Genomic DNA, 13,755 nt, shown 5'->3' with positions numbered 1-13,755 from the left:
ATTTCAATTAAGTTGAATTAATTGAACTTAATGCATACAGAGAGACAGGTTTAACAATTTCTCAATTCATGAAAATTTACTAACAAGACCTACCAGTATAGACCAGCATGAAATGAGAGAGAGGAAAGTAGACAGCCCACTCGACAGAAGTGAAGAAGATGGGTCAGGAGCAAAGATAGGCACATGACCCAGGAGTCTGACAAGGGAAATAAGATCTGTGCAGAAAGAACGTAGTGCCGTGGAACAACATGTCAACTGATGGGACCACTAGGAGAAGGCAGCTCTAGAGGAAGCTACCAGGGAAGTAACTGCGAACAGCCTCGGGTCACTGCTGGCCACCTGTGTCCCTGCTGCATGACATCTCCCTCCTCGGTGCCTGTTCTGCAGGTGCTCAGTGGAGGTCACTCAGTGGAGGTTGAGGTCTCTCTCGTAAGGGAAGAGACTGCTGGGTGAATACCTCAGGTTCTTATCCTCAGGCCAAGCCTTGCAGTGGGTCCCACCTGCCCTCAGGGCTGCTGCATGGCTGAGCCCCTGTCAGCAACAGCAGCAGCCCTTGGGTGATGGTTTCTCTTCGGCTTTCCCTCTTTCCCCATCCTACAGCCTGCTTGCTCAGAGCTTTGTGGCCACCTTCTGTGACACTCTCCATGTTAGGTGGGTTTAGCAGCTCGGACCCCTCTGTCAGCCCGAGAGGCCCTCTGTTCTCTTCACAGTGTGTTTGGGAAAACTGAATCAAGGGAGCCAATGTTCCTCACAGAGCTCTGTGTAAAGGAGAGGAGACAGCAGGAGGAGCTGAAATCAGAGAAGGCGCTCCACCGGAAGTCGGAGGAGGTGGTGCCTGGCCAGTGAAGCCCCCAGAGACATAGAGGAGCTCCCCAAGGCTGTCTCACGTGTGCCACTTTAAGAGGCGGAGGCCATTTTAAGTTACTAGTAAGGAAAATGACGGCCCAACAGACAGAAGACCTAGGCGTGGGGGGCTGACAGGCGGGCTTCACGGCCCCGGGCCTGGAGTGAGTGAGGAGGTCGGACCCAATTGCAGGTCCCTCCGTGGGAAGCAGAGAGAGGCACAAGGCGGGCGGCGTGCAGGTGGAGGAGAGCTGAGCCCCGTGCGCCATGCGGTGGGCGGTGGGTGCTGGGCGGTGGGCGCTGGGCGGTGGGCGGGGGGGGGCAGTCCTCAGGTGCTTCGGCCTCTGCTCTCCGCTGCGCACAGCGCGATGTGTTTGAGTGGAGCTGTGAAGAAAGGCTGTCCTCAGAAGCCCACACATTAAAATAATCGTATAGATTTCATACGATGCATTTAAGACACACACTCCATAGAGTACTAAATGACCACAAAGACATAAATTTTAATTGAAAAATGTACACTTTGCATACAGAGAAGTAAATATATGAGCCACAGATGATCAATAATTCCGTAATCTCAGAGCACACTTTAAGCACTGATCCTCTCTAGATATTTATTGTCAGGAGCAGAGGTGCAATGTGCAGAAGAGTTGCTAAATTGGTCTACATGGAATTGGAGACAGCAAGACATCCAGGCATCCCTTTCTCTTACGGCTATGACTCCCGCGTGGACTGCCCGGCCTTGTCTATCTGTAGTTGCAGTAGTTCAATCTCCAGAGACAGCTTATACACCTCCAGTGCCATCTGCACTTCAGCTGGATTTGAGAGGCACTGCATGAGCTTCCTGCCTGCGATCACCTGTTCACAGCCTTCCAGTACCTCCTGAAAGAGACGCCGGTGGTGGGTATGGTAGAGAGACTGCTGCTGGCCATACAGCCACAGACCTGGATGCCGTGTGGCCTAGAAACAGTTAGGAACCAGTACTCCCAGGTCTACAGGACTCTGCGCTCTAAGGGGCTCAGTTTTTCCCACACTAGAATGAGAATAGGGAAACTTGCCACTGCTAAGTCACCAGAGTGATTCAAGAAAAAAAAAAAAGGAGAATTTCTTTGAGGGACTCAGAAAAGATTCTTGATGAGTCACTTGTCACCATTCTGGGCCAGGACACAGCTTTGCAGGAGAGCACCACGCTTGGCAGCACAGAGCTGCCTGAGTTGTCCACTTACCCACTCACACCTGGGTACCTCTGGGTACCAGGTTCTGTTCCCAGAGCAAGTGATACTTCGGGAGCCCACGACTCCAAAGCCAGCGTTACAGTGGATGGTGATGTTTTCAGACTCGACATACAGAGGCTTATTCACAGACAGCTTTCCATCTGCTATCTTTGGCTTCAGACACTGAGCTACAATGGAAAGGTATTTTAGGCAATCTATGAATCTAAGAAAAAGATACAATAATAGTCTAAGATGATGAGTTATATTCAGGTGCTTGTTATTGTTATTTCATTTTCATAATAATGTTTTTATTGAGCATAACAACCTGAGCATTTTATGTGGCTAGTTCAGTTATCTCTCAATAGCCCTATGAGATGCGTACCACCATCTAATCCCATTTTATCCAGGAGAAAGTTTAGATACAGAGAAGGTAGGAAACTTGCCCATTGCCATAGCTTGTTTAAATAATATGATCGGATATTTTAAAAAAATGAATGTGACCCCAGAGCCTCAGCTCGCAAAGTAACTCTCACAGATGGAGTTGCTGCAAGATTCTAGGCATGGAGGCCTCCCTATTGCCTGTTATTCTTCTGTGTGCAATGGAGAAGTGGTGTCAAATAAACCTTGTATGGTTATAATCTAGTGATGCGTTTGTTGTATGCATGTAAAACTCACCCCCGATCTTGACTCCTCCCATTCCCACAATTGACTGGCATTAGGAGCCCCCCAAACACACCATCTCTATGGTGCAGGGGATACTTTGATGGAAGTAGCTGCCACTCCATGAGACTTGAAATTGGCCCGGGAAAGCCAGCGTGCATATCAGAGTAAGATTCCTGGAGTATTTTTCATGGGCACACAGGTGTACTAATAAAATGTGATGTCTCCAGACTATTTCTGAAAGTATACACAAGCAAGCAGGAAGAGGGGCTGAATGAAGAAGGCTGAAATCTGTGATTGCGAGAAAGAAGTGGAGGGAAGCCATATTTGTGTGCTTTTGTGTGTGTGTGTGTGTGTGTGTGTGAGTGTTTCACAATGGGGTACCATCTGCATATATTACTTACTTAAATATATTGGAATAAAATGTTTCTTTGCTGCCACTGGCAGAGAAGAGCTTCGCTCTCCATCCTTTAGCAACAGTTCCATGACCTTGGCCAGGTCCTGCATAGGCAGTTGAGTTACCTTTGCACTGGGGGGCTTCAGGTAACCATTGGGAATCCTTGCAGGAGAGCTTCTCTTGTCCAACCAGCTTGTAACCTTCATCACATTTATATACAAATGTATATGATGAGAAATACGATGAAACTTTTTCATAATGTCCGTGGGCAATGCTAGGAGGCACTTCACAGCCTTGATGATGAGACATAAAAGTGAGTGAGTGTGAGCTTGTAGAACACGTGAAGTAGCACATTTTGGAGTTTGTATGGTTTACAGAAGGCTTCATTCTGTCCTTCTGTCTTCTCTGCCCATAAGATCACTTGTGTCGCCTTCCTGCAAGCCTCAGGCTAGGGAAATAGACAGACTCAAGCTGTGAGCTGCTATAGGCTGAATGTTCCCCAATGGCCTATAAGTTAGACTGGGTCACCAGGGTGGCATTATTGGGAAGTGGAACCTTTAAGCAGGGGGGACCTAGTGAGAGGTTCTTAGGTCTGATGTGGGATTCTGCTCTCTCTCTCTCTCTCTCTGTCTCTCTCTCTCTCTGCCTCCTGGTGAGGTAGACAGTTTTGCCTTGGCATGATGTGTTGTCTCAGCACAAGTCCAAGGCAGCAGTGTCAATGAATCATGGACTGGAACCTCCAAAACTATGAATGAAAATAAACCTCTCCACTTTATAAACTGGTTACCCGAGGTGTTTACTATTGTGAAATAAAGCTGGCTAACATAGACTTTCATTTTATTAATTCACCCTACATTGTTTCAGGACCAGTTTTGCATAAAGGCAGGATTTGGTCCTCAGTCACACAGTAATGATGGTACTTTTGTGTGGGGGGGTTTGCTTGTTTTTTTGGTACTGGGGATCGAACTCAGGTCCTTGCACTTGCACAGCAGGCGGCAAAAACCACTGAGCTAACCCCCAGCCCTCAGTGATGGTACTCTCAATCGGCTTCATACTGAATGTCAGGATGTAAGAAGAATGCCAAAATATTTCTCCCTGAAATATTTACCACTGTTGATTTAAGGACACGGAAAGTGCAGAGGGGCTCTCTCACTGTTCTTTCACGCCCCCTTTCCTGCCTGAGACAGAGATGCAAATCTCAGTTCCCTATCAGCATAGAGACGGCATTAGCAGGGCCAGAGGAATCTGGGAACAGATTTTACTGTCTTCTCAGTTTCCCCACCTTTTTGAGCCTAGAACTGCTCTCTCTTTTGACCTGTCATTTCTCTAAGATTTAGGATTTGGGGCTAAAATGTTACTTAAGACAGTTCCAAGCTACTGCTTTGGAAGAGCTACTTTCCAGAGAGAGAGAGAGAGAGAGAGACTCTTCTCCCACTTGGTAAGTAGGACATATATCATTAAACTTGCTTGTTTTTCTTTCACCAATCTGTCTTTTGTTTTAGGAGAGTGTTCCAACAACAAACTTGTGAAGCTTAAGGAAAATTGTATTTTCCCCCCCTTCATATCCATCTCTGAGACAGTGAGGATGTTAAATCCATCCAGAATCTCTAGTCACTGATCTCAGTCAAATCTGTTCATCCATTTCCATCAAGAAAACCTTACTGTATTTATATCTTAGAAGACTGCTCTTTGGGAAGAATAGAAACGGTAGGTTTTGTGTTAAAATAATAAACAGGACAGGGTATAGAGTACCTCTCTGAAGTGGATTCTGTTTAGGCAAACATTGCATGAGAAAGTTAAATAAGATCAAGCAGAGAGGATGTCAGATAAAGAATTATACTATTGTACCAAAATGCATCTTAGACACATGGAAAAAGTGATGGCTTGCATGAATGCAAAGAAAATTCTGGAATTGCCATGGGAGGTGGCAGAGGGGATTAAATGACTCAAGGAAGCGAGCATGCTGGACTGAATATACTTTGTACACTGGAAAATTCACCAGGTGATTGTGTTCCATGGGAAGGCCTAGAGCCGAGGGCCCCAAGTCCCAGGCCATGCACCAGTACCAGGTGTGGCTGGTTAGGAACCGGGCTGAGGTGAGTATGGGCAAGTAAGGCTCCATCTGTATTTACAGCCGCTCCCCTCACTCAGGCAGCAGCCAGAGCTCCTTCTCTTGTCAGTCAGCAGCAGTGTTAGGTTCCCATAGGAGCAGGAACCCTACTCTGACCTGCACATGTGAGGGATTTAGGTTGTGCTCCTTATGAGAATCCAATGCCTGATGATCTGTGGTGGAGCTGAGCTAGTGATGCTAGCACAGGGGAGTGGTTTCAAATACAGAAGAACATTAGCAAGAGGTCTGGCTGCACAGAGGCCATTCAAATCAACTGCTGGCAGACTCAGATCAAAACCCTATCAGTGAGCGGCAAGTGACATGTGAGCTGTATCTGGTGGCAGGCTTTCTAGAGGTAAGTGAGTTGATGCACTTCAACTGTACATCTGCATCTGGGTTTTAAGTCAGAATCTGACATTTGTCTTAGTCCACATGTGAGAAATGGATTTAGCCTGTCCATATTTTTCAGTGGTGATGGCACCACTGAGCTAAATCCCCAGCCCAGCCTGTCCACATTTTTTTTTACCATTTCCCTCTTTGCCTCTTTCTTGCACACTACTCTTGTTTCAGGCACAGTTTTGGGGAAGCCCACAGCTAACCTTATCCAAAATGAGTAAAAGACAAACTTCACTACTCAGGTCAAAGAGGTTGATTCTAAACATGAGTCTACACACTGTGTCATCCATTGAGGAATGCTGGCCAGCCAACAATGTCACCTGAACTTAAGAACATTTTTTGCATGTGATTAAAATTATGAACCACATTAAAGTATGTACTCTAAACCCATTTATGCCAAAGATTGAAATTTTTTTGAATTTTTGCATGAAATTCATATATATTAACAAGAATTCAAAGAGAACACATTTCATTATGTTCCACTGTTATGGGCGTTCCAAAACTCGATCAATAGGCATTGAGGGGTTAACTCACACCTGTTTGCAAACTCTTTGAGGAGATGGACACAGAGCACATATATCTTCTCCCCTCATACACAGAAGTGAAATGGTTTTCTAAAGGTAGATCACTGGCCACAATTTTTCAGTTATGAGAGCCACTCCAGAGATTTTTTTTAAGAAAAAAAAAAATTGCTGACAACACATTTCAGTAACACAGAATGGGTCACAAAATGTGCTTACTTGTGTGACATATTCAACCTACTGAAAAACCAATTCTGTCACTACAGAGAAGAGTGCCATCTATATTCAAGTTGGCAAGTAACGTGGCTACACTCACATCAAACTGGAATTATGGAGACAGTGATCAACAGTGGGATTTTTAACATGCTAAAATTAGCAGAGGTTTTGAAAGAGACTGAACCAGGGCCTTCTTTCTCGCAGCTGGTGCATGATCACCTACCCCAGCTTTCAAAAGAGTTTGAGCATTTCTTCCCAACCACAAAAGACCCCTGAACTTGTAAGGAATAGATCTGTGACCATTTGTGAATAAGCCGGGTGAAACAACTTTGTCTATGGTAGAAGAAGAACAACTGCTTGAGATCACAAATGACTGTGGCCTTAAAAGTATTTGAAACAACTTCAGCTCTCCATATGTTCTGGATTAAAGGCAAGGCAGAATATCCCGAGAGTGATACAAAAGCACTGAAAAGCCTGCTTCCATTTCTCACCTCCTATCTTTGTAAAGCAGGGTTTTCTGCAGTGACAGCAACCAAGATGAGATTGTGGGGTAGACTATATAAGCTACACACTTCGGGTGTCACTGTCTCCCATCATCACCAGATGGGACCATCTAGTTGCAGGAAAACAAGCTCAGGGCTCCCACTGGTTCTGCATTATGGTGAATTGTATGCTTATTTCATGATGCATTACAATGTAATTTGAATAGAAATATAATACACAATAAATTAATGCACTTGAATTATCCCAACAGCATCAATCCATGGGAAAATCATCTCTCAGGAAACCAGTACCTGGTGCAAATAAAAGCTAGGGACCATTGGTCTGGATGATACAACATTTAACAAGGTTATAAGGAGTTCTCTGAGACGAACATCAGCATCAGAGGTCAACGCAAATGATAGCAAAGACCTCTGAAGAGCAAGACTCACTGTGGCAATGGCTGTCAGATAGGTCTTCTTAAGCCTTCAAAGCTAAGTGAATGCAAGCAGTAAAATGAATTGTAAGATCAGAAAGGCAACCCAAGGTGCTAAGAGTTATGAAGATTAGTAGACTATGGTGATCTCAGAAGTGAAAACAGATTAGCAGTCCGTGAGGATTCTACTCAATTTGTATCATCAAAGGAAATTAAAGATGCATGGTCAAGGGACTGATGTCATTCAGCCTAATTAAAAAGTGAAAGTCCCTTGCTTAGTTTCTGTGTTTGGATCAGTTTTCCAGCCTGGATTACTGACTGAAGAAAAATACAGCTTCCAGGAGAGAAGACGCTACATCTTGGAAAGTATGCACAATAATTCCTTCTGTTCTTCAATGGAACCTGTGTTCATCCATGTAGCTCTGCCCTGGGAAAGGTGCACAATAATTCAAAGATTATTAGCCATGGCTTGAATTGACATTGAGATCTGGGACCACCAGCCTCCCCTATTAGGGTACTTGGTGGTCATTTACATTATCCCCGCGAGGAGATAAAATTGGATTCCTGGACTGTAGGGTAAGAGTTTTCATAAACAACAAGGCCAGGAGGGAGAAATTGATACTGCCCACCTACCTCACACCTTCCCTGAGGCACAGGAAGTAAAAAATGCATGTATGTGTGTGAATCTATATTTACTAATTTATAATTTATATGGAAATAAATTATAATTACTTTACATACATATTATAAATATCCTGAGAGGTAGGAAGGGAACGGAGAAATCAGTACCCCTTTTAAAGAGCTGACCACGTGGGGGTGATCACCTGATCATATCTCCATTCAATTCACCAGTCTATTGAAAAGTTAAAGGGATTTTGGAACACTGCAGTACTCTGTTAAAAACTAAACCACATGCAAGCCCCATCATAGCTTCTGTACCAGAAGTGACGTCTTTGTTAGAGCAGATGAATGGGACTCCAAGTAAATGAGGCCGCTGATTTAATAAAAACCCTCTTCTCCATCCCTATGCAAGGTGGTCAGGAGCAGTTTGGGTCTGAAGATGTCTTGACAAACTGGATATCTGCAGGACATCACCTTGATTCAGTACATCAATAGCATTGTGCTAATTCTACTGAATGAGTAGGAAGTAGTTAGCATAATGATGCCCCAGAGTATGGAAGGTAAATATTCAGTGGTTTGCCATATGGAAATTTTTAGAGGTCCCAGGTTTAGGGAACACTAGGATGTCTTATCCAAACTAAAGTCAAATTATTGCAAATTTTACACTACAAAGAAGAAAGCCTAGCACCTAACTGAACTTTTCAGATTCTAGAGGCAGCACAATCTGTACTTAGGAACTCCGCTCCAATCGTACACTAAATGACACAGAAGATTGTCAGGTTTGAAAGGGGCCCAGTCGGGAAAGGGCCGTGCTGGAGCTCTAGGTCAAGGCTGTGATGAAATCATCCCTGGCTTAGGGGGAAGGGTCCTGCACAGCCTGGTATACTGCACGTGGCTATAATAGGAGCAGATGCGAATGCCAGCATGACAATCATACCATGGGCCCTGAGACCATGAAGCAAAGCCAGCACTGCCTCAGAGACCTATGTAATGTTTGAGATGTGACTCCTGCTGTGTCACTTGGACCTGATGGAGACAAAGCTCCTGATCTTGGGTCATTAAGTGACCATGACCATAATCACTCATCATGAACTGGATCTGTCAGATACATCCAACTGTAAAGTGAGGCTGGCGATAATCCACTGTGCATTGGAAGTGGTGCATCTGGTACTGAGAAGGAGCAGGTCCAGATGGTGCAGACAAAAAGCACAAGAACCCCAGTCTCTGCTTTGTGACTAGCTGTTGTCACATGAGTGGCTTTCCCTTAGCTCACTCTCATGGCTGCATGGGTAAGTTTCCATCATAACCAACTGACAGTGCATTGGAAAGACCGAGTTTGGCTCACAGACAAGAATTTTTGATGTGTGTGTACAAGAATAAATGAATGGAAGCTTCATTAGAACCCAGCCAGGGTAGTAAGAGGAAGTCTTCCAGATGAGTAGAGCTGTACATAGGTAGCTGTTATGATTATAATCTGGAATGTCCCCCAAGAGGACAGAAGTGGGACTTGGCGGGGGTTGGACCATGGAGTTGATATACTCGTCTGTGGATTAACTCACTGGTGAGTTCACAGGTGAATGTACTGTTACAGGGTAGGGCCTGGTTAGAAGAGGCGGGTCACTGGGAAGATGACCTAGAAAGGGGTACTTTTGTCCCTGGCTCCTCTCTTCTCTCTCTGCTTTCTAGCTGTCATGAAGTGAGCTGCTTTCCTCTGCCACACCCTTCTACCATTAGCTTCTGCCGTGGGCCTAGCTTCCCTGGGACTGAATCTCCGGAGCTGTGAACCCAATTAAATCCCTCCTCCTTTCAAGTTGTGGGTGTCAGTTATTGTGTTCAGCAATGGGAAAACTGACTAACACAGTCATACACCTTAAAAGAAATGGCCTCGGAACGGGCTAAATTAGGGTTCATGGCATGGAACAAATGGCTTGTCTGGTCAGGGTCCTAGAAGGAGAAAGACTGGAAGAGAGGGCACCAGAAGATCTGGGTAGAAGCAGAGAAGTGAACATACAGGAGTAGGCAGGAAGTTTGAAGATTTTTCTTTCATATGCTCATACCAGAGATCCCCAGTAGAAGAGATATTACACAACCAAGTAGGAAAAAATGTCTCGGCCAGTCCAAGTCAGCCATCCTCTGTCATTGGCTTCACTTGTTCAGGCACAGAAAAGGAGGAGCAAAGTGCCACGGTACCATGAACAGAAAACCAGGATGGGCCCAACAGCATGGGTGCCCACTTATCAAGGTTAATTGTTATCACTGAGTTTCCAAACTGCCTGCAACAATGTTAAGTGCCTGATATGATACCATCCCTTGAAGCAACCAGTAGCAAGTTGTGTATTCTAGACCCTTTCCACTCTAGAAGACAGCAGTTTATTCTGAGAAATAGACAAGAGGTGTAGCTATGAGCTTGCCTTTTTTATTTGCACAGCCTTCATTAGCACTGTTATCTAAAGGACTATAGTGTTTGAACCATTGACAAATTAGTTAAGGATGTGCCACTCCAAAATATGCTGGAGTGGCATATGGATTATTCTGAGCTGAAGGCACTTCAGCAGCTGTAATTGTGAAAAGGACTAGCTGGCTGGCTTTTTCCTATGTACTGTAGCAAACCATGACAATTTACTAGAACCAGAGAGTAATCTTCAACACCAAAGAGTAGGAATTGTTGCTGCAATGGACCTGAAAAATGATTCTCTGCAGCAAGAGCTCAGGCCATGAGGGAAACAAGACCCCACCATTTGGAAGGTGACTGAATTATGGGAGGGATATACTGAGTTGCTGTTGGGGGATGCATTCTTGTCAGAACAAATGGGTCATTGGAGATGGGACCTAAAAGAGTGTATCTCCCTCTCTGCCTAATCTCTTTGCTCTCTGCTTTCTGGCCACTATAACATGATAGCCTTTCTTCGGCTGTGCTCTTCTGCCACACTGTTTCTCTGTCTACGCCTGCCAAATATGGACTGTGAGACAAAATAAACCTCTCCTCTTTTAAATCGTGGGCGTTGGTATTGTGTTCCAGTGATGAGGAAAGTGATCAGATACTTGCTCAGGAGAGAAAGGCATTTTATAGCGGGATGGAAGACCAACTGGAAAATGTAGAGGCAGCGGAAGAGTGCTGTCCAAGGAAGAAGAAGGAATAAGCTCAGAAAGGCAGGTATAAAAAGATGTGGGCAGGTCATGTTCTGCAGATGAAGACATATGGACCAGAAGTAAGGGATAAAAAGAGGAAGTACAAAGACACAAGAAGCGGGATTTGAAGACTGTGGCTCATCTATTAGTTGTGATCTATGTTCCCTGATTCAGAAACGAGGAAGAGGGGAAGCCAGAAGAACAGGAGCAAAGCATGAGGGCAAGAAAGAGAAAGTTGGGTCTACTCCAAGAATCGTGCGGGGTGTCCAAATTCTTTCCTAATTTTAAACCTTCCCTTAGTAATGCCCATCACAGAGATATGAAGAAACTCCCCAAATAGCATAGTCCTACTTGCTCTTACCTTGGCTGCATAATGGTGTGTGAGCACTCCACGTGCCATCCAGTTGGCACGTTGCCGAGCGCATTTGCCTGCCGGGACATCTGTAGAAAATTACGTCCTTATGGGAATACGGACAATCAGTGGTGAAAGCAGCTTTTGTTTCAATGCTTCCACCATGCTTCACCTCTGGGGCTGCACAACAAACCTCTGAAAATAAAAAGTGAGGATCCTGGTTAGTAAAGTCAACATGAGGAAGCTCTCAGAGCTAATGGCCTCCTGTCCACCTTTGGAGGTCTCAGCCACTGTTCAGGAAAGGAGGTCCGAAGCAGCCTCAGTGTGTGCCACCCATCCCTGATGCTAAAGAACTTGAATCCAGTCATTTTCCTCTAACTAAGCATCTCCATTAGAAGCCTCCAATTGAAAATTCATAGCACACCTGTATGAAAATGTAAATTTTCCCCCAAAATGTAAATTTTCGATGTTATTCAAGAAAAATGATCACATCCATTTACTTATGGCTTCATTGGAATTGAGTAAGCTTTCTACTGGCATATGCTTCTTCGGTCACAAGGAAAAGGGAAGTTCTCAACAGTATATCCACCTGACATCTAATGCATAAAAATAAACATAAATTATTTCTGACGGTCAGATTTTTCTTGTTTGATGCAAAATTTAGAGAAATAGCTATCCAATTTCTTTCATTTTTAAAACAACAAAAGCTGTATAGGGGTGCAATTTTTCATTCATTAGTAGAAATACCTTACAATGTAAATCGGTATTGTCTGATGTAACACAAGACATCAGAACAGAATGAAATATGTTATTCCCTATATTAGGAGCTTGTCTAGCACTACAATGGAGCCTTATGGGCATACTAAAACACAGGTGGTGCTCATTTCTTATGAAATATAACAAAAACACCTAATGTCCACATGATTTTTAAATTGGAACAACAAAATTTATGAAATGCTTTATAGTGTAGAAAACTCATGTAAATCATGAGTCTAATAGTTAATCAGATTTTACATTTGAATACCATTTTATTTCTACTTTTAATGGTTAAGAATATTCTTTAGTATATAATTAAATCGATAAGACTATTTTGAGTAAAATAAGTACAACTAAAAGTAGGTTTTTAAACATCTACAAGCAACACTTTGTTAAGCAGGTGGTGGCCATAAGTTTTGTTAAATGTATTTTCCGTTTCAGTCTTTTTACTAAAAGGCTTTCATTCTGTTTCCCCAATATGAGTTGGAATAACTACAATTAAACTGTGTCAAGTTTTAATATGAAATAATCTGATTGGTTGATCTAAACTACCACTTTTCATTATTTGCACCCTTCACACATTTTTCAAATTCTAATCTGGGGCATAAAATTCCCCACAATCTTGATCTCAGTGTTTTCCCCTCTAAAGTGGGAAGGTTCTGTTAGATGGGTAGACAGAGGCAGTTTCTCCCTTTCTTGTCATGTTCACTGATGTCCATAAAATAGTGTCCACTTGCTCTGCAGCCCCTTACTCCTTCCCCCTAGCAGAGAAGGAGGCCCCTTTCCTACCAGCAAAACTGGAGAAAATCTTTCTGTCATTTTGAGGTGAGAACACCAGGTCAGGAGTCAGGATCTGTCTTCTCAAAGCAGGCGACGAACCTACTGTCTCACATCCCAAGGGACATGAGACATGGGGTCAACTTGTAGATGGCTGAGTTCATGATTATTTCCCAGACTTTCTGCTGGGCACCCCACAGTTTACGTGGGGAAGGCTGGAGAGCGAGCGGAGGGGGAACTCAGACTCTGACAATGGCTGAACTGTAATCTCCGTTCTACCTTTCCCAGTAATGAAGCGAACACTTTGCCTGCATGCTGTTTGGCTTCTGGTCTATTTCTCAGCTGACTCTAGACTAGCCTAAGGAAAGGTTAGGATTTTTTAGCAGCTCTAACTTCAAGTCTCTTACGGTCCCTTTTGGTGATAATAGTTCACGGTTTGCCTGAAATAGTGTACTCTAAATTTATCTTGAGGGATAAACTTATATTAATTTAAGGTAGAGAATCCTACCACATCCGAGACATTGAATAGGCAAAAATGTTTTAAAAACAAAAACTCAGCTTGCACCCTTTGAATGGGCTCCATTTGAAATTGCTCTGACAAATCACAGTTGTGGGCTCATGTGTAGCAGGTCTGTAGCCAGGATGACAATAGTAACTTAGCGCTGTCCCGGGGGGATACAAGTCCCCTCTCTTTGGCCTGCTATATTCGTCCCAGGAAGCATTTGGAATGTCTGGTAAGTCGGTGCAACTATCTGCTCAGAAAGAACAGGAGGAAAGGACACTGCCGTTAATGGGCACTGCCTCCACAATGAACGACCCTATCCCCTGAAGGGCTCATTCTCTCAGAAAC

At 44.0% G+C, this 13,755-nt stretch overlaps 1 protein-coding gene across 6 annotated transcripts in view; it reads right to left on the bottom strand.

The window, feature by feature from the left end:
• Window positions 1-1,323: 1,323 nt before the first annotated feature.
• The window catches only part of C4bpa (complement component 4 binding protein alpha), a 32,301-nt gene continuing 19,869 nt past the window's right edge, over window positions 1,324-13,755 (bottom strand). For all 6 annotated transcript variants that reach the window (XM_021242297.2, XM_021242301.2, XM_021242296.2 and 3 more), the window contains exons 9-12: window positions 11,382-11,567; window positions 3,237-3,404; window positions 2,067-2,242; window positions 1,324-1,722 (exon numbers count right to left, since the gene is read on the bottom strand). In XM_021242297.2, the coding sequence (XP_021097956.2) occupies window positions 1,555-1,722; window positions 2,067-2,242; window positions 3,237-3,404; window positions 11,382-11,567 (698 nt within the window). In that variant the 3' untranslated portion in view covers window positions 1,324-1,554. The remainder of the gene's footprint in view (window positions 1,723-2,066; window positions 2,243-3,236; window positions 3,405-11,381; window positions 11,568-13,755) is intronic.

The sequence above is a fragment of the Heterocephalus glaber genome, unplaced genomic scaffold (assembly GCF_053883595.1).
Source record: "Heterocephalus glaber isolate CG9 unplaced genomic scaffold, H.glaber_assembly_v1.0 deba00001600, whole genome shotgun sequence".
Lineage (NCBI taxonomy): Eukaryota > Metazoa > Chordata > Mammalia > Rodentia > Bathyergidae > Heterocephalus > Heterocephalus glaber.
Note: the sequence above shows the minus strand (reverse complement) of the source record. Positions and strands in the feature narration are given on the sequence as shown.